This window comes from Myzus persicae, unplaced genomic scaffold (genome assembly GCF_001856785.1).
Source record: "Myzus persicae strain clone G006 unplaced genomic scaffold, MPER_G0061.0, whole genome shotgun sequence".
NCBI classification, from domain to species: Eukaryota; Metazoa; Arthropoda; class Insecta; order Hemiptera; family Aphididae; genus Myzus; species Myzus persicae.
Window position 1 is genome coordinate 382132 of NW_019101664.1, and position 23065 is coordinate 405196.

Sequence of the window (23065 nt, forward strand, 5' to 3'; positions counted from 1 at the left end):
AGTAACAATTATTATACACAACAATATTGATAAGAACTATTTGTTTGGTATCTAATGGTTTTGTAATATAACAAAATATGTATGTATTTATCATGGACGCTATGGTTAAATATTTTATTTTGGACGAACTATTGAATTTAATAATAATAACTTAATGATTATTAAAAAATATCAAATATAAAACATGATTAAATATTTGTATGTTCATCCAACAGTAAATAATAGATATTTTTTTTTTTTTAATTGAAGTTTACAGTCACAAAGCTAAGTATTAACATATACATTATTTCAGTATGAAACTCAACTACTTTAATACCTATAATTTACGATTAACTAAATACAATGTCATTTCATGACTATTTATCAATTTTTTTTAAATGCTTAAAGTGAGGTTTCTTTAATCTGAAAACTAATAAAATTAGAATTTAAGTTGGTTTCTGAAGTTCCCCACAAGTATAACTTATGTTGATAGAAATTAGTTCGTGAAAACAATAACTTGAGTTTAAATTTAAGTTAGAAGTTGGTTTTTCATTGGAATTTAAAGCTTTTAAAAATAAATTAAGACCCCATTCGTTCAATTGTAAAGTATATAAGTATTACATTAAACTTATAACTATCTAACTAAAATTACTAAATTGATTAATATTGAAATGAATACGGAAATGGCAGTACATTATTGTGTAGTTCAGCAGCATTTTAACATCGGAAAAATATAATTTTATAATCTCCAATGCAATGTGGTTTAAGCTATGCGTTATAAGAAATATATTATGAGAAACAATTTTCCTTTCATCATAAAATAATATTTTATACGATTAGTTTTGAATTAAAAAGTGTCACGGAACATTGGGATTTTTGCAGTGATCACAAAAATAATAACTAGTTACCTACTAATTATTATTTGTTTTCAAGGCATTACATTTTATAATGTCATGCATTCAATTCAACTCGCTACTTTAGAAATTTATTATGAATTAAGACCAACTAGTGAAGTTAGAAAGTTACTTTGCAAGTAACTTTTCAACATTCAACTTAGCTTTAACTTTCATGTAGTTATTTGATACTACTCCCCGGCTCTGCGGCATTTGAAAATATTCTAGGATTGTGTATAATTCCACGATCTTTGAAGAATTGGACACTATAGATGGGATGTCAGTAATAGTAGATGTTAAACTTATAAAACTCATTGCTCACCTTCACACTTTTCGGCTTACGGTTACATGCGTGCCTACTGAACCCGACCTTCAAATGAAATTACTCAACTAACTATACGACTTACCTCTCTAATTATGATTCTTCTAAAACAACTAACAAAATAAAATTTCCCAAACAACAATAAAATATATAGTGAAGTGTATTGTGTAAATCTATATCATCTATATAATATACTATTGCACGCTTTAGTAATTGGGGAAAAGGGTGACGTATAAAAGACGTGTACCTATGTTTTTATTGTACGAGTGTATATACTCGTTAAATATTGAGATATTTTATTAAAATTCGTTTCTGACAGATTTTCAGAAATGATGAATATAATATTGTTATAGCGTATTCACCCATTCAGAATATCAAATCATATTGATATTGTTTTCGTATGAATTGTATAATATATGTATTATTTAAATTTAATTTTAAATAACGACTCTTGCAAACTACATATCATATATCCATATATACCATACTGTCGTACTATGGATCATTTACTCTTTTAATTCCTAACTAGAAATTGACGAAAACAATATAACATAATGCGACATTGATATATCCGAGTGACTGAGTCTCTATACTTGTGTTAATAGTTAATACCCTTGTAAACGTAACGTATTGTATACAATTTTCAGGATAAAGTGTATCCACTCTATCCACTCAGTTATACTTTATATTTATCAGTTCATCACTAATGATTAATAGTTTATCTGCACGATGTTCCGAAATTGTCATAATTTTAATATATAAAGGATAAACTTGTATATTTGACACTCTAGTGTATTTTGTATTTTGTATGTACTCCGTAATTCAATACCTAATCAAAGTAGTACCGTTAATGACATAAACATGTTTATATATTTTATAACATGATTTGGAAATGAAAGACGGTTTTATTGTGTGACGTCCGGGAGATCTCAGAGTCGTAAACCTGGATTTCTCGGGTGACATGCACGACTACATGATAAAGAACTTTTATTTAGATGATATGTAGATATGTGACACCCTGCAGTATGTGCATATAATTTGAGCTTTGCGTCTTTAAAACTAAAAAAAATTTTTAAATAATAACTTTTATTTTAAAGAAAAAGCATTGACTCTTCTAATTGATTGTATCCACAGTAAAGTTTATGTAATCAATTACCAATTTACTTGGCCAACTAGCTGTATTTTCAGCTGGGTCGCGTTCCGCTATAAAATCGCATCAGAGTTTGAGTGAAGCGATAAATGTTTTAGATTGTACAACTAATAAGGTACATATAGGTATGTGTTTTTCATTTGATCGTAAACAGTGTTATAAAAGTCTTATGGATAGGGGAACCGACACAAATAATCGTATCGAAACTTTTAAGAGTTTTGCAATCATGCCTAAAAACAGTGCGAGATTCGATGTGTTTGAGTGGAACTAAAATAATATAATAGATACGAGTTTTATTAAAATTATTTTTTTGATGGCGAGTCTTCTCTGATCAACGGATTATTGTGCTTTTTAGATGCGTGCTAACACAAACCATATATTATATTACATACTACCCGAAACGGAAGACTGCGATGATGAGATTTCACGTGCAACGTCAACAACTAAACGTTTCGGCATCAGCTCTCCCAAACATCCGTGATAAATTGACAGTACATGAACACTGGCGAGACGCCCCAGAATTCGAGCACCGATTAAATATCGAAGTCCGAATAAAATGTGTGCTATATTATTATATAGGTAGGTATAGGTTAAAACACGTATCGCGGTGTCGGAAGCTCAGGAATTCTCCAAAGTTGACGGGGAAATCTTACGATTTCGATTAGACTTGCTTGCGTATACCACATTATCACTGCACCGTGTGTACATATATATATATGTGTGTGTGCGTGTGTACCGTGTACGGCATAGGTCATTCGATCGGAATTTCTTGTTATTTTAGCTATATATATATATAGACGAGCGTGGTAAAACGTGTATACATGTACACTGCAGAGTCGACAATGACGACGACGGTTGGATTTGTTTTGGGGGGAACAGAAGGCTTCTGCTGTGCTGCTGCTGCTGTAGCCGTCGCCGTATCCGCTGTTGCCGTCCGCTGCTGCTGCCGCTCCTGCTGCACGGTAGAGTGTTGTTTTCGATTACAAGCTAAAACGTTTGGTTACTTTCCTCCCGAATTTTTGATTGATGGTCTTTTTTGACGTGTGAATCATTCACACTCGCGCCCGTTGTACACGCGATACATAGTCATAAATTGTTATATAAGCTTATGTACCTACGTACGACGCGGGGGGTGACAATTTTTTTTAAGCCACATCGGACGTAGATGGATAAGCGACGACGGGACGCCGCCCCTCGTGTACGTCGGCGGGTGTGCGCGTAGCGGATACTCGCAAGATAGATTATGTAAAAAATGAAATAAAATAATAATAATGATAAAAGTAAGAATAAACACGCGGACCCGTGAAATACCCCGAGGCATATACACATGATACGCGCGAACGGTCATATTATCGAGGTGGTCCGCCGGATGACGGGTGTGTGCGATTTCGGGGAGGGGGGGGGGTGAGTCCACCCCTCCTGCGATCCGCCAAAGTTAACGCCAATAAAGTAATGCATTTTTTATTAACGTATTCGATCAAACGACGCGAACGTCTGTTATCGTGTTGAAGGGGCAATTGCAATTAAAGTGTCATGTATTATGTAATATTAAAACAAAGTCTGTTAATTTTGAATTTTATATTATGTATGTAATTTAACTGCAAATATTATATTTTGTATTGTAACGAACGTTGGAATTACGTATAACCTGACATAGTCATGGGATAATACATATTACATGCCTATTATATCATCATACTATGATATTATATTTTAACTATTTGGACAATAGTAATTTGTGATGATAATAATTATCTATTTCTATTATTTTTGTAATTTAAACATACTACATATGTAGATAAACTGCTACGGGAATATTGTGTAATTTCTTATCTATACTCAAATGGTAATTACTTATTTCATATTTGGTAAGTATAAAATATCATATTAAAATAAGTTTTTGGTCAAAATTGTTTGATCTATGACTGACGGTCCTTCAGAGGTACCATTTGAGTTTTATATAATAGGCGTGCTGACTTAAGCAGGCCAATTTTTATTTCATCGTCACGCCATTTGTTTTTTTTTAAATATAGACAATTATGCAAGTATTGAATATAAGTACGGCGAGTGGTTCAAGGGTTGTATATTTAATTTTTTAATATTTAAATAAATCAAACCAATTGGAAAGTTGGAAGTGCATTGTCACGCAATAATATAGGTATACATTGTACAACTATAAATAATAAATATTAATTACCTCCGTAGATACGTATTAAATATTATACGCATTATGGTTTTCATAATATATTTTAACTTTCAGCTATCGGCGCTTTTGTTTAACTGTGTGGCATAAGGCGCAGAAAAAAAAGAGGTGTGTAAATACATAGATTCGTGTGAGCTCCGATAATAAACAAAATCGTGCTATTAACAATGATTTAAAAAAAAAAAACCAGTACCTAGGTAATAATTTCGCAATAATATTATTTTCGACGATTTTAAAACCAAATAATCAAGTATGGGCAGTATGGTCTTGTCGAACGTAGAAGTTTCGAGTTAAATAATCATAATTTTAACCAAGCATTGTGGCGTAAGGTTCAACAATTCTGCCTAACAATAGAAAACGATGGAATTAGGAAAATAGTATGCATCTGTGCAGCCTGCCACATATACCTATATTATATTGTATATTATAGACGAAGAATGGGTGAATAATGAATATATACTGCATATTATTATAATGGCTGAAACTCCTAAAAATCAGAAAACTGAAAACTTTTTTAGATTATTTTGTAATCCAGTGGAGGTAAGGATTGATATAATATTATATGATCAAATAGCACTCATGCGGCCATCCTCAAAAATCTAAAAGTTTTAAATGCTGACGGAAACGGTGTTGTGCATTGGTATTATATTATTCACGCACAAGCATCGTCTTTACCCCTAATATTGTCTATTGATGCCTACTTAGGTACTTACGACTTATCCACTGTTTGTTTTCCGTTTCACAGCTCCTGGCCAACACATGCACATGAAACGCACCAAAGCCAACGACCAAGACATGGTGAACATATCTTGTACAATTTCCAGAGTATTTCCTATGCCCAAGATGCAACTGTACAAGCTCGAAACAAATGGAACGCAAAACAGGTAAATTGCATAATATTTTTATAACAAAAGTGAACATAATTTACTTACAGTCATTTTTAAATTATTATTAATCGCAATAGAAGTTTTTATTTACCCGTATATACCTAGAGTAGAAAAAAACTGTCGCTTATTGGAATTTAAAATATGATTTCAGTTGTAGCCCAAAAGTGACTAATAAACTAAAATATTCATAAATATTCTATTATATAGTACATTTAATTTAAATTCTTGAATTCAAAACGTTCAAACTTTATTTTAGATAGCATATTTAATGGTTGTTTAAATTAATAGTACCTGTCTATAAATATCTATACATAAATATTCTAGTGTTCATTAATAATCTGCTCTGTCTAGACTTTAAATAAAATACCTAAATGGTTAAATTATATAAGAATTAATTTTATCCTTTAAACGACGAAGAGGAAGTACACATACGAAAAAAGTGAAACTAATAAATATTGGTGTATTCAATTCAAATTATGAGTATATTCATGAAAATATATAACTAGGTTTACCTATAATTAAATTGTTTTAGTTTTTCTGAAACGTAGTTTTAAGTACAAACATTTTGTTTCAATATAAAATATCTGTTTTTAAATAAGAATACAATTGAGGTCATTCTATTTGTGAAAACCTGCCGAATTTATATAAATTATACATTTATAAAGTTCCGAGGTATCTACATTACTTTTTTCAGTAATAGTAAGGTTATTCTTGAAACTTGCTGCCTATTACTATACTATATACTAGATACCTATATATAATAGGTATATAATGTATATACTATATACTACGTGTATAAGTTAAAACTTCTCTTAAAACTATTATATAGCTTTTAAAAGTTAAAACCCAGTCTCCAAAACAAAATACAATATAGATAATTATAATTTTTTCTGATTAAATCCTAAATCAAAATCCTGATTTCATATTGTTTTGATCCTTTGATTTTAAAATGTATTTCACCGGGAACTTTAAATTATCTAGGTTATGAATAAATTGTAATTTTTATTTTTCAATTTTATTATAGCTATATCTTAAAAAAATTAATAAGTAAATTTTAATTTTCAATTTTCTAAGAACCTCCGAGTTCAGGTATAAATAATTATTCGACTTGTTTGAAAAGAACTGTAAAATTGTAAAACTACACCATTATAATATCTCAGAATAATTAAAAATATAAAAGAATAGAATAGTGGTATATTTACTTTGCGGCGAAGAAAGACTAATTCAGATCGAAAACTATAATACAACTGTAATAATACTATTAACACTATATTAGACTTATATTATTATTATTAAATTACATGGTTTCAAGAAATTTAAAATTGATTAGCTACTGGGTACTTGGGTGGAAACTTAACATTTACAAAAAATTATTATTAATAACTTATCAATTACGATAACCTTTCCAATATCCTTATTATTAAAAATTTGGGAGCTCGCTCTGCTGTGTGGTAAGTAGGTGTTGATAGACCTCATCTTAAGTATGTCACTGTAAGGGATGTGTTGAAATTTAATTTAATGAGAAACTCTTGTGTACAATGAAAAAAAAGTTTGATCAGAGACCGTCTGTCAGCCTATATTTCCAACGATTTTTTATTATATATATTTATATTAGTAATTTTATAAGTAATTTATTTTTCCATTGGTAATACGTGAAATAATGTTTACCTAAAACAAACCGAACGTGTTGTAGGTATAGTAATTTAAATAATTTTATTTCAAATAATGTTAAGAGCTGGTTTTAACTTATAAATCAATACTGACGTATCAGAAAACGGTGTGAATTGGTTCGTAGTATAAATAGCTTAAGTGAATAAAAATATTTTGAAAACTGCATTGTGTATTGTAAATAATAATATACGCAGTAACCGTAAATTCTCTAAAAGTTTCTATAAATAATATATATTAAATAACACGAATTTTAGATAATTAAAAACATTATTTTTCGTTTTAATTTCCAATTTCGTAGAAACTTGAACTTGAAATGTCTATAAAAAATAAATACTTGTGCATTTGTACATTTAAGACTTTAAGTTTTCTGTGAAAAAAACTTACGAGGAGCTTTGTTTTACATTTTTCAGTCCTTAGATAATTAGAAATTGCATAAATTTCTATCTACAAATTATGTAACTAAATATTTTCGTGATTTTAATGAATTTCATAATAACTTGAAATTTAAACTCTTAAATAAAATGTCAACTATGTACTTTCGATATTTTTTTAATCGCTATAATATAAACTTATAAGGAATCTTAAATTAAATTTGGTAGCTTTTTTATTCATACACGAAAATTGTATTCTACAAAAATCGAGCATTTTTATTATTTACAACCCAGACCAAAGAACTAATTGGATCCAATTCACTACCAGAAACCAAGATGACCAATTTTGCTACTCCCAAATGTGGCAAAACATACAAAAAAAAAACATAAATCATTGTTAAACGAACACATTCAACGTTCTGCTATTAATTTAAAACTATTCATGTGGTTTGCAAAATGTATTTAATTTTCATACAAGTAATATTATAAATGTGAATTTAGAAACAGATTGTGTAAATCAATTCAAATCATATGAGTCTTAGGACTGTACTATGTAGGTACAGTACATAAATTAATTTTCCCCAACATTTTATTTGTTATTAATTGCTAATGGGTTTATTTGTCTATATTAATATTTATTTTCCTTAATATTTTGTAGTTAATTATTACAATTACAATTTATTAATATGATATAATCAACTTGGTAACGATGATAATTATTATGATTATTCTAACCCTTTGTATATATAATAGTTATAATAGTTATATACATAATATATCTTATATGTACAACCTATATACTCATTATCTCCATTGTTGTTGTAAAGACGCGTTATTATTAGTTCATATTTAAATCCCTTTACTCAGTGCTATTAAGCATTACGCAATAAACCACATGGTTACATCATTAATCAATTTAATATTCTCTCTCATTTCAATTGGATTCTATCTGCACTTACTTAAAACCATAAATAGATCATTGTAGTCATTGTACAAACATAATTAGAAACTATTTAATCTTTATAATATTATGATCAAATCTAAAATGAAATAATTTCCTAGTTGCCTTAGAAGTACGAGGTATAGTAGGTAGGTTGATTTTAGTATCCCGTAAAAAAATGTAAACATAATTACAAAACAAAAAAATAGCAGTGTTATTCTGAAACGATAAGTAAGGGAGGCTACTTATACAGTGGACGCCGCTTATAAGACTCACGGATATAAGGTTCAGTCGCTTATTAGACTCAAAATTGTCTGAAACGATCCGGACGTATTCAAATACGTTATAGAAAATACGGTTATAAGACTCAACAATTCGTTTATAAGACTCAAATTTTGTAAAAAAAAAAATGCTAAAAAATTTAGAAATTAATTAATGTTTTTTGCTTTATTATGTGTGTATGTACAACAAATTGTATCGTCTTTCACATTTTCCAATATATTTCCGGAATATTAGTTTATAACTAAAAAAAAACGAAATCACAATTTTTTTTCATAAATAATAAATAGGTTCATTATACATACATCTTTTATAATTTTTTATTAATGCATATAATCATTTTTTACATGTATTATAATTTTAATTTTTTTATCAGAATTTTTTGAATTTATTCAATAATACGTATGTCATATGTAATACCTATGCATTAGAGTATTAAAATTAAAGAAAAATATGTAGTAAAATAAAATTCATAAATATGTAATTAATTTTTTCCCCACTTCGCCTAAAAGATTCATTCGGTTATATTTTTTGTGCTGGTCCCAATGTGAGTATTATAAGCGGCGTCCACTGTATCATTATACTCTCCATATTTTAAAATTAAATGTCAGTTTTTAATTTTGTTATTATTCATAGATTATGTTAGAATACATACGTTTTAATACTTTATTCAAACCATTAATTTTTTTAAAATATGACAGTGTCAATATTCTTATAATATACTTATAGTTTGCACTGAATTTCCTACTAAAAATTTATTGTATGTAATATTACATATTTTTATTATAATAAAACCAACTATTATTCGGTTCGTATAGGTACCTATAACAATGTAGTCAATCTCATCGTCTCACGATAAGCTACATAGGTAGTATATAAACTCGCTTAAAGTGAGTCGCTCTGTAGTGCCTGTATACATTCATAACAGTACTTCATACAAAATAAATACAAACGATGGAAAACCAATGTCCATGCTTACACAAAGAGAAACTGAGAGTTAGAGAAACTATAAAAGTAAGATATATAAGACAAGTTACTGGTAAAACTCAAGAACTGCATTTATATTGTTTAGGATATTGTTTATATTCTAGGATTTTATTTTTTTTTCTGAGGGGGGGATATACTCAACAGTTATTCTTGTAGACGTTTTTGGGGGAAAAAAATGCCGCTAAAAAGTGGAAACGTCCAGACAAAAGTCGGTGGACGATAAATCATGTCACCGCTTAAGTCTTCGGTTGACCGAAGATGTAGCAGCAGCAGCCTGCAATAGTTCACATATTGATGAGATACGCCCCCCTCCATCCGCATGCGTTTTATAAATTGTCGTAACCAATCATATACGCTTGGAAAATCGAAAACACACAACAGCAACAGACTACTGTTTTGGGGACGCGAAATACGACTACTTACAATAAGTAATTTTCACACCCTCGGTATTTTGCAGGCTTCCACAACTGTGTCGAGTAAAAATAAAAACTCCTTATTAGATCTCTATTATATTTGTAAATATTGTTTCAACTTCAGAGCCGCCATATCACAAGAAAAAATATGGCCCGTTGTTTCGAAGGTTTAATTTTTACCGTCGTTAATAACTCGGTCCCTTCGAAACGTTTTTTTTTTTTTATCTTTCGTTATTCGTTCGTAATTACTAATTACCATTACTGCCTAATTAACTTTTCCTTATATTATGTAATATACAGTATACCGCGGAGGTGGTCCGTGATGTTAATTTCTCCAAGGCGTCAGTTATAATATCGACGAAAAAAAACCGTTCCACTTTTATCGAATATTGACATATTGAACTTATATTATTATATAATATTGTTTTCTTAGGGATTATTATAATAATTTATTGTTCGTCGAATTCAAACTATGTATAATATTACATAAGAACTATGGATTTTCTTCTTAAAAAATAACTCTGTATTCTTGTATGACTGATCGTCTTTCACAGAATTTATACGCTAAATCTACCTCTATTATTTTTCCTCAAACTAATAATAATGGTATTATTATGATCCATATTTTATTTTGAGCTTAAAAAAAGTGTCGGTCGAGTGGCTTAACCAATTCCAAAAATCATTTTATGGTCACGATGAATGTCATTACAATTTTTACTGAGCTCCACATTATAAAGTCAAATACCTATTAATAAACGTGAATTTGATCAATAAAAATATTATTATTATTTTTATTATTATTCAACACATTTATGATAATAAATAAAAATTATTTTGTAATATTTTGTTATATTAACAGTAGTTTTATTATTGTATGTTATTCTACATATTAGTCATGTTTTTAGTTATTTGTAATTTCCACGATAGCTTAAAATTCATATTCATTTTTTCTAGAAATTCTGAAAGCTTTTTAAAACAGTCAAAGTTTTAATCGACCAACTTCTATAGCAATTTGAAGACCCTCAGTATTATGACTGTATCTTGTCTCAACAATTTTTCAACAAAACTTTTATTAATTTAATTTTGTTGAATTAATTTTTAAATGAAGAAAATTATGTACAGTTTTTTTCATTTCATTTCATTTATTTATTTATGTTATATTTTAATTAGTTCAAAACTGTCATAAAAAATATATTTTTAACTCTATTAGTTATTAACCTAGTTGGGTTAAATAAATGTATTCTTAAATTGTTTTATTTTGTTATGTACCTACACTTAGTGACCAATACATTTATCTATAAGTAATAGGTATTATATAACTAATTTTCGTTACATAAAAATGCTTAACGACTAACAAAACTGAGGAACAATGCAGTAATCCCTTGCTCAAGTACAGTATTGCCATTTATCTTTTTTTTTGAACAAATTAGCATTTATATAAATACCTATTGAATTTTTCCCCAAATTCGTTTTTTTCCATAAAAATACAATGTAAACATAAAAGGAAATATAGAACCAATTATTTTATTGAATTTGAGATAAGTACCCCATTGAAATGAAATTGTCAGTATAAACAAGCGGATTACTAGTTATTACAAATTTTATTTGAGTAACAAAAAAATATCGATGTTAGCAATTTGTATAACAAGATTGTTTAGATTGATGAGTTGAAAGTTCTATTAATATAAAAATATTTCCCGAAAGCCTTTCTTAAAGTAACAAAACACACTGTGAAAACAAAAATCAAAAGTTCAAAACTCCCATATTAAGAATAGTAAGACTAAACAAAGAGCGTGAAAAAAGACACTTGTAATGTGCATCATCTGTTATATTATATTTTCCTTGATATCTTAGCTTTTGTTGAGATGTTTCAATCTCAAGTTTAAAATATAATAAAGATACGATAAAACAATTTATAGGAACTCATTATATAAAAACATATATTTTTTCAATGAAATAAACACATATATAATATAAACATTGCCCTAAGTATTATTTAGGTCTGAATGCCTGACATTTGTAAATCATTATCGCATGCAATCTCAAAAGTTTGAAGTTAAGGTGATGATGATACAGTTAAGTTGAGTTCAAAATTAGAATAATTGCATTAAAATATGTATTTTTATATTTATAATTTTACCATACCTATTTGACGCCTTAAAAGTAGACATAAAGGATACTATCATCTTCATATCATTTATGCAATATACATTATCTATTTTATATTTTAATATTTCAAATATAATATAATATTGTCGTCCATTGAATGTATTTTAATTGTAGCTTATGGTGAATATTTTATTTAAAAAATTATCAGATATTATACTGTTATTGCCTTTGGTGTACAGAACAATTCGTTTGATTTCAGTTTGAAATTACGATTTGATAAATTGTATCCATTGATTGATTTAAAATGGGAAATATACGTTTGATATAATTATTTTGTTGTTTTTTTTAGAAACAGTTCTTTGCCTATTGAGATATTGGATTATCAGAACGATGGCGCATTTGATGTCACAGTATCGACGTTGTTCTCCGAATCCGAATTACCATCGCGAACAACATTTTTTTGCGAACTCATCATACCTAGTACTCCATACAGTATCACAAAACGATTCGTATTTAATCCTGGTAAGAAATATATAAACAAATTATAAAATTGTAATAATTGTTTACAAGCATATACCGATTTTATAGACAAAACATTTTATTAACGAATTACGATTTACGAGCCTCACATATAAACTCAATATTCGGGGGGGGGGGGGGGGTTGTGTTTACCAGTGCCTATTTGTGAGTTGTACAAAAAAAAAATGTTTAAACTAATCGAATTCATGTTGATTATTTAATTTGTTTGTCACTGTTTTTGATTAAAAATAAAATAAATCTTGACATGAGTACATGACAAATATTAATAGTATACACCATAATGAATATAGGTCATATTATTTAATATTTATTCATTTGGTCAAGCATAAGTAAAAAGTTGGAACATTTCAAGTGAACTATAGGTACTCTAAAATACAATATTTTTTTAATTCAAAAACTAGTTTGGGTAAAGAAAATATTCTTGGATTTATTTTAAAATCTCATTAAAAACAAAATAAACAATAAATGATAATCATATCTACTCCAAGGGTACTAAATGGTATACAGAACAGTTTATTGTTTATTTTTTGGTTTGATTATTAAAATGGAGTATCCAAAGACAACTATATAGTCTATATATAGTCCATTCTAATTTCTAGTGTGCAACTTTTGATATTAATAACTTCCAAGACAAGACAAACGTATTGATTTTAATGTATTTAGTTATTATCAATAGAATATGAATTTTCAAAGTTTGTTTTGTGAAAATAATGATTTATTTGTCATCAATGATTCTTGGACAAGCGATATTGTCTAATCTCTTGCGAATTAAATTTAACGTTTTCATAAAATGAAAATGAAAAATATTGACTTTGGTGTAATGTTATATTATGACTTTGGTGTAACGCTGTTTGAATAGCTATATTGTGTAAGTACCTTTATATTTATATGTTATATATTGCTTAGCTACTATAGACAATCGAAAAAAAAAATTCCAATAATAATAACATAGTACTTATGTATTACTCCCAACGAGTAAATAAAAATCTTTTAATATTATTATTTTTTATTTGTATTTCGTCCAGTTGTTGTCTTTTATCATATTCCATACAAATATAGTATGTTTTAGGTAAGTATCCCGTTGTGTAACATAGCCAATAGGAATATTACGTAAATAGAGGACTTCACGAATAATAAGAATTAAAATAATAATAACATCGACGTTCACAATAAATAATAAATAACACATAATACACCGTTTGCCGGAAACAACTAATAGTGAATTAATCTCATTCACATTATATTTAAACGCAGTAGGTAGGTACATTAAAATGCGATCCTTGGATTTGTATTTACCAAACAAAATGTACAAACGCGCATGCACTAAGCACACGAATACTCTCCCACTCGCTTACACAAGATGAAAGCGTTATCAAGAGTCACAAACTATTCAATCAATTTCGGAATCCGAAATAGTATCCGGCCTAGGACGTTACGAATTTTGTATAATAATAATATATTATATAATACAGGTCCCATACAATAGAAATAATTGTGTAAACAAGTAATTTGTTTAATCGTTTTAATTGTTTTGCGCCCTCAAGACGGAATTTGTAATTATTATTCAGGAAAACTTTAAATTCGCGATCGCGAGAAATATCGTCGGAAAAACGGGCAACCGAAATTTCGCGACGGAAACGCAGACGGCGGCGCGGCGGTATCTCTCCCGCACGGTGGCGCGGATGAGGGCAATGTGAATAATATAATAATAATATATTAAAGTACCCTACCTCTATATAATAATATACAATATACACGCATATTATTATCATATTAAACATGTATCATACACGGATACACGCGTATATGACAAAAATATATCGTAAAATATTCCGAGTGTTTTCCGTATATATACACGGGGTAATCTACGTTTGCGTGTATATATATATATATGTGTTATTATATAGCCATATAGGTAAGAGTATATTATTATACTTACGGCTCGTATTATATGTACCTGTATAGTGTATATATATATGTTGGTAAATATTTATGTACAAAAATTGTATACTAAAGTATATTATCGTGTGTGTATACGAAACATCCATGTTCGCTTTCGTGAAAACCGACCTTATAGCGATCTCAACCACCAAAGTATCCAGTATACCTACTACGCGCAGTTTATTCCCATTTTTATTTTGTTTATCTTTATTTTTATTTTTATTTTTCTAGGTCAGCAATCGTAGTGACACGTGGTTAATACACCTTACACAATACACGCACACACACACACACACACACACACACACACACACTTATGTACTGGAAAGTTATAACTGTCCCCCGGGGACGGTTGCGGTGGCGGGATCCGTCGAGGCGGCGATGGCCCGGTGCAAATGGTTTTGCAAACAGTTTTGCCGGTATGACGTGTTTAATCTTCGTACATTTCGTTCACCCGCGTCCCGCAAAATAAGATCCGAACGTCGAGGCTTTATGGAGTTGGGCATTTCCCGGTCATATAATGTCCACGAGCGCTTGAATGGGAAGGGAGAGGGGAGATGGGCCGGAAGAGGATATTGCTTTCGCGACTCTCGCGGGAACGTCGAAACGTATTAGGCGCGAGCGACTAATTCTTTTTCGTTTCTGAAAGAGGAGAGGATGCTCAACGCAGAGTGAGACAAAGACAGAGAGAGAGGGAGGAAACAAAATAAAAAACAAACATTGTAGAATCGCTTTTCCAGCACGCGGCGGCGACACGCGCATAAATCCCCATAACAATAATAATGATAATCCGAATATTACGTGCGACGTAATACCTCCTCATATACTGTTAGTCTCCTACATCCTGGGATAAGCGAGATGGGACTATAATATTATCTATACATCGGTGCTTTACTATTACCACAACTGGAAATTTGAATTTCATATTCAATGTCGTTGTACATTATACTAATGTTACGTTTCATGACCAAAATATTAAGGGGACAGACCACAGACTTAAATTTACGCACACTGTGCGGTGGCACACAGAAATTATTCACTAAGTATATTCATATTATTACATCGAGCGATCCACTTAACGACAGGTACTCATAAATTAATACATAAGAAAACATTGAAACGTTTTTGAAAATATTTTTTTTACACAATTTTAAGAAATTAAAAAATAACATTTAGAAAATTTGTTTTTGATTAGGTATCTATTTTTTAGCATTATCAATTTTTTAAATTTTTTTAAATTTTTTTAAAAAAAAAAAAAAATTTTAAATTAATAATAAAAAAAAAAAAAATTTTTAGAAAAAATTAAAAAAAAAAAAAAAAAAAAAAAATATAACTATGGCTTAAATGTAATTAATAATAATATATTATTGACAATTCGTGTTTTATTTTAAGAATTAGGATTGCAATTTAATTATTATTTTACTTAGAATTATTTTTCTCCAAATAATTAAGCCAATCATTATATTTTTATGCACCATAATAAACATCTTGTTAGTTCAAGAAAGTTCTTTCGTTGTTCAAATATATTTCTGTTTTAACAGACAACGACGGACAATTTATTATTGTAATTTAGAAATTGTTATTATTATTGTAATTCGTGAAATTAAGAAACTAATTTTATCTAATAAATAATGTAAGACTCCATTATTAGATGTGGACTGGATTCTCAAACTGTGCAGGTTTTCAGGTATAGAAATGTAGGGTACTGAATGCACAAATACCTAAAGATAGTTTTAGTCTATTTAGTTCTAAATTGTCCATAGATCCTCGACCAATAATCGGCAGTTATAAGTTTTTTGTATATTTTCTAATTTCTAAATACTTGAATATTTTACTATTTCGATACATACAGTTAAGAATTATAATTTGTGTAGCTAACAATATTTTTCCAATCATAATACGTACAACAACAATGTATTATGAATAAACAATAAACAAATATAATTCAACTATTTGTAAGATTAAAAAGGGGGTACGTAGGTAATCAGTCAGCTGTACATTAGGTGTCGAGTGTATCTCATAATTTTGTAAGATTCTGAGCGAGACGGTCTGTCAGTCTGTCAGCTTATATTACATTATTACTAAGTACCTAGGACATAGGTATACCTATATTTTATGATATATTTATATTGCTGTTAAAATGATTTATTATACTGTAAGTAATACGGTATAAACTATAAATATGCAATAATTTAAAATGAATCTAAATATTTTGAAAATATCTATAAGTAGCACAAAACAAGAGCCAAAATATCTTTAAAATGAAACCAAGTCAAAATCAATTTTACCGAATATTAATCATGCATCAAAATGCCAGGTCTTAACTGACTTTTTTTGTTTTATCTTTATTTTTAAAAGTACTGAGAATTTTCAAATTTTATCTACCAAGAGTCCAAATCGATACAACTTTCCACCTTCATAGTTGGAGATCAAAGCATTTTTTCTACTTTAAATCGTCCACGCACTGCACGCATACACACTTATAAACACGCATCATAGCAAAATCAATACATTCAACACTTTACTCAAAATCCAAAATAATTAAATAACGTAATAATTTCTCAATAACAAATGATTATTATAACAAATTCACTCCCGGTAGCATAGGTACAATATTATAGCAACAAAATTTTTATTGATTTAACTCATATAACAGTAGGTAGACTGTAAGATTGTATGAACTATGTGAGTTGTTCTAGGGAAGTATAAAGTCTGAACGATAAATTTCGACATTAATTTTTTATATTGTATACCTAATAAAATATGAAACTGATTTTTAAATTAAAAAATAAAAGTCCATTTCAAAAATTTCAATGGCTTATTTTACTTTAAATAATATTTTTTAATTATTTTTGTATGAGTTTAAAATACGATGTTTATCTAAGTTTACAGTACCTAAATGTATTCAATTTTTACGAATAAGTATATTGGATTAAAGCAGTATGTTTACATCAACAAAAATGTATATTATTTAATATCGCTACCTTTAAATATTTAATAAATATCATTAATGTTTTGATAATAATGAAAAGTTAATTTTGTGTTCATACTATCCGGGATGTTTTATAGTCTGTGGTCTGCATGCCTCTCGCCCGCCGATGTAAGTGCCAAACCATCAGATCCGACGACGTCACCGTAGCTTTTGTTTTTCTATCTCGGGAGTATATTATTATTATAATAATCGTACCGTCGTTCCCGTAGCCTATACATATAAGCTATAAAGTACTACTTCGGTGCTGCTGTACGGTGTCCATTAGTTTATTATTGATTATAAAAATACTATTAATGATCGTAGTACAGAGCTCGTGTTTACTTTTTGACACTGTCGTGGACCTTGACGACTGACGACTGACATCGCTAGGGGGATTTAATGTTGTGATATCTCCTCGACACTTGTCACTGGGCACGAGGGTTGGATCGCCGTCTGGTTTTAAAAACGGTAACGACTTTTATAAACGATGTTCGACGGGTTCACCATGAACATGATCCTGACAGGCAGTGTGTGTGTGTGTGTGTGTGTGTGTGTGTGTGTGTGTGTGTGTGTGTGTGTGCGTGTTCAGCTACGAATTTAGCTCTTGGCTGAAAGGTCTGTTCAAAACAGTGATCCCACTATGTTTAACTTTATAAGAAAACTAATAATAACTAAACAGTTATTCAAAATAGCTTTTTGGACATAAATTAATTACGTTGTATGGCTAATATTATTTATTAACTTATAAATAATGACAAAAAATTATGATCTTGCAGCTGCTCGCAAAATATAAGTTGATGACACTTTCAAATGTATAAAATATAAACACATATGTAAATTAATTACATTTGTTGGTTTTATGAAAATCATAACATTTTTAAGTACCTATTATAAAGGTACATATCTAATATCCTCAACGTCATGACACCTTTCACTTAAAGTTACCAATGTGTCTATTATGCAGTATGCCAGTATGTTGATGTGCTCACAATTGGTTTCCACATAATATATCACATAATACGCAGGTACACATATTGCAGACTAAAGTATTTCGGACCTTGTGAGTGTATGTGCACCAGTACTCAGTGATGAGACAACCAACGACGACAATGGTTAGTGACTCGGAAAGAATGTCATCGCCTGTATTTTTTACCCACGCACGAATTGAAACTATACATTTGTTGTTGATAAAACTGTCAGACAAACGATGAGTCGTCTGGAATCGACCAGTTAGTGCTGGTGCGAAGGAGATCCTGAAATATTTGAAAAGTTTTGAGCGGTGCGACTCGCTTATTTTCCACCGTCAAACTGTCGAAATTGTTTATTATTGCAGTTATTATTATTATTATTATAATTTTTAGTATTACTAATAAAACGCCCTTCGGCTGACAGAATCAAAATAAAATATGACTTAGTGATGATGGTGACTTAGGCGGGAGGAGGACATTGTTCTCGTTAGGAGAACAAATACGGTTCCGTTCGAAAATATTTGTTAAATACTTGGAAGGATGAACGTGAAAGTATCCAGAGGATTTCGCAGTTATTTCCTCCTCTGGGAAACGTATGAAAATGATTTGAAAGTTAGCCACCCTCTTGCATTTATTAGTATTCATGGACTCGGTCATTCCTATATATTTTTTTATAACTATTATGCTGTTGTAGTTTTAAACAACAACTCATTATTGTATCAGTTAAGACAGTCAAGATATTTGTTTGTCTATATAAACCTAAATTCAAATTCCCACGCAATATACGTTTTAGATTTGTGCCCATTTCAGCCACATACATTAAATGAAAATGTAATATAAAAAGTATATTATAATACATTAATACCTAATGATTTATATTTTATTTCTGCTAAATCAGTACCTAGCTAGCTAAATTATTTTAAGGGGATCGAAGCACACTTATTTTTCATACGTTTTAGACAGATAAGCGGTGGTAAATAACACACTCTTTGGAATGTCCGATTTTAATTTATATGTACATAATATTTATGAATTCATCAACAAAATATAATATAAGCTTTTTAGGTAGTCTATTTTCAATTTTAACTAAGATATTTTTTTCAAAATACCCATAAAGTAAGTAATTAGATTACATTTGTATTTATTTCGGACACATCTGATTCCTAAAGACCATTTTTAAAAACTTAAAATCGAACTTCAGGAAGTGTGTTTAATTTACAACCGGTTTTAGTAGCATTTATAGTAAGGTAGGCAAACAAAAGTATATTAAATTTTTCCTATTTATTGACACGTGCGTGCACGTATAAAAGTTGCATCCGGCGGCGGTTGGCCGTCACGGAGTGACAGCGATTATCGAAACTACACACTAATGTTCATTTACTACTCAAACATAAATGTAAATTTACTACTCCCAAATGTACATGTCTATGAATTGCCTGCAATTTACTCCTTAAAACATGATACGATCCAGCTCCCTTAATGTATTTATTAGTATGTATATACAACTATTATTGTTATAATTATTTTAATCTTTTTTTCTATTTTCAGGTAACACCGAAAGTTTGTCTGTTGGTACGTATAAATTGTATTCTATTATAAATACACGACATTATAGGTATTATTCAGTATGAAAGTATAATTGGTTGTTTGGCTTTTTTTATACCTCTATATTTGACCGCATTGTGTAATCAGTAAGCATAATTTTATCATAACTTATTTAAACTTTTCATTGCCCATACTTTGTGAATTTTCATTTGAATATCCGAATATTGACCTTCGGTATTTACTAGTAAGTATTATAACTGTGACATGTGTGACATGATCAGAAACATCTAATCTTAGGTACGATATGGTAGGTACAGTGTTATAAACATTTTTATTTTTTACCAGTTACGTAATCAAAGACTTTGATGTTGGAAACAACAAGTTTGTGGTTATAACTGCAGATTCAATCAAATAATTTCTAATAAGTAATAACGGATAAAGCTTAAGCATATATAAAAAAAGGCTTCACAAAACAAAATATGTACTCCTACGAATTTTATCTAGAAGACTAGAAACTTAATGTCAGTGAGTTATCAACTTTAATCTACCTGTTCAATATCGAGACCAAACCCTCCAAACCTATAAACATGAGAATTTCTACAAGTGTCTTGCTCTTTATTAACAGACTAAAGCAATTTTATTTAAAAAGTTAAATGTACTAGTTAATATACTTATTATGAATAGTATATTTACTATCTATAATTTGACTAAGGTTAATATTTGATTCTGAAACTGATTGATAAATTCATCGATTTTACTATCATGTACGTGTGTGTTTTATCCATCAATCACCACATTTTGGACTACAAAAATGCTTCAATCTTCCACTCTAGGATTGGTTTTTGGTAGAAAATCGGATCTAGATTAGAAGAACAGTACTTTTCAAAACAATCAAAAGAAAAAAAAGACAGAATTATGGAAAAACGGGAATCTTAATGCAAACCCGATTTCAACGAAATTTATTTTATTGTCATTCAAAAATAAATAAATGTGGAGACTCGAATTTGCAAAATATTTTGCCTCTTCTTGTGCTGGTTATAAACATTTGAGTTTTCTTTTAGTTTTTTTTCGATTTATGTGTGAACACGTTTTTTATTGTTAGTAAAAAAGCTTGAAAATAAGTACATTTTGTAATTAAAAATGTCCATATTTTTTAATTTTAATACCTTAAACTTTGAAAATTGAATACAAGATTCATCAAGTTTTTACCTGAAAATTAAAAGAAAGTTTATCATATATTAAGTCATAAACATTTTTTATGAACCATTGTGTCCCTAGATTTTAATGACATTAGATATTCTCACGTAGAACACGATTTCTCGTAAAATTATTTTTGATATTTTGTTGTAAGTAAAAAAAAAAATATTTCCGCTGAATAGACGTCTGAAGCTCTTATGGTGCTTCCCTCATTTCTTTGTTGAAAAAAAAATGTTTTTAATGTTCCCAAAGATTTTCTTTCCTCCCATAGTTGGGTTGGTGGATCTAGGGCTGCTCATCAGTGACTTCATCGATAAAAAAATATTAACTAAACATTTGATTCGATGATAATATAGTATTAATTAAACATTCAGATTATATAAAAAAGGGTCTATGCCAAGATACTGTAAGTTATAATAATGAAATAAAAATATCAGAACCCAAAGCCAAAATTCTGGTTTTCCTCTCTCTAAGAATCATAATTATTAATTTTAAAACTTTAATTATCTTTTTAAAATTTAAATAATAAAAAATTGATATTTTATTAAGCATTATAATATGATTAGGTACATATATTATATTGAAAGTCAAGTTATAAAAGACTATGTTTACCTTTAAGAAAATTTATATTATCATTTGAGTTATAATAGTTTCTACTTATTAGTTATTACTTATTAGGTACCTAAGTCAATATTTTATTTAACTTTATACTTCTTTTTCAGCTTCTTCATATTTTATCCACCATTGCTTTGAATTTCGCGATTATTACTTCTCTACTTTAGTTTTCGGTCTTTTTACTTTACGGTTATTAGTTTCGTAATTTTGTATAGATACCTTCTTAAATGCACCTACTACGTAAATAACAATAACAAGATAAAATAAATGTAATTGTTTACATTCAACTTAGAGAGTACAAAATTTAATGTTTATACTTGCAAAAATTACTATAAATGAATGAAATAAAATTTAAAAAATCATAGAATACTCGTGTAGTACTTTATGATTGTTCATCATGAGAGTATACTATCCCCATAGCCTCCCCACTACTTTTTTCTACTCCGCTAAGGCGCTAATACATAGATAACATTATTGATAACTATACATTATATAATATAATCGAAAAAGTGAATCGGTGGAAAAGGAAAGGGTACGATGTTGGTTGAAAAGGGGAAACGACTTTTTTAAAATTTGATCAAAAAGTGAATCGGCCGGAAAGGGAAGGGTACAGTTTTTGTCGAAAGTGGTCTGGCCCTATCCTATTGCGTATAGTTTGCAGCGTCTATAGTCTATAACTACGAACAATGGATTTGAGTGTAGAATAGCGGGGGACCGAACGAAAACTGTTTTTTTGTGATCATACGCAATTCTATTTATTTAGTCACAATATTTTATATGACGTACGTATAAAGTATCGAGTATAGTTGGGTAATTTGATTCAGTGATATTATGTAATATAATCACTAAAGAACGAGAGAAAAATATTTGCGTAAGGTTAGGTGTTCCGCACTCCTCTTAGGTACTCACGTCATCGAGGTCCTTATTTATTTCTCCGTACAAAACTACAAAGGGCGTACAATACTAGTTTCCTTTTTTTAATTCGATAAATTGAATTTTAAACGCGGAATAGCGTTTACTCTACGCTCGGTAATAAAACACAAACACACACACACACACACACACACACACACAAACACAAACA

General features: G+C 29.3%; 1 protein-coding gene across 1 annotated transcript in view; it reads left to right on the plus strand.

The window, feature by feature from the left end:
• LOC111029991 overlaps positions 1-23065 on the plus strand; it is a 48341-nt gene that overhangs the window by 9812 nt on the left and 15464 nt on the right. Inside the window, exons 3-5 of the mRNA XM_022309271.1 lie at positions 5293-5431; positions 12554-12726; positions 20173-20196. Coding sequence (XP_022164963.1) covers positions 5293-5431; positions 12554-12726; positions 20173-20196 — 336 coding nt within the window. The remainder of the gene's footprint in view (positions 1-5292; positions 5432-12553; positions 12727-20172; positions 20197-23065) is intronic.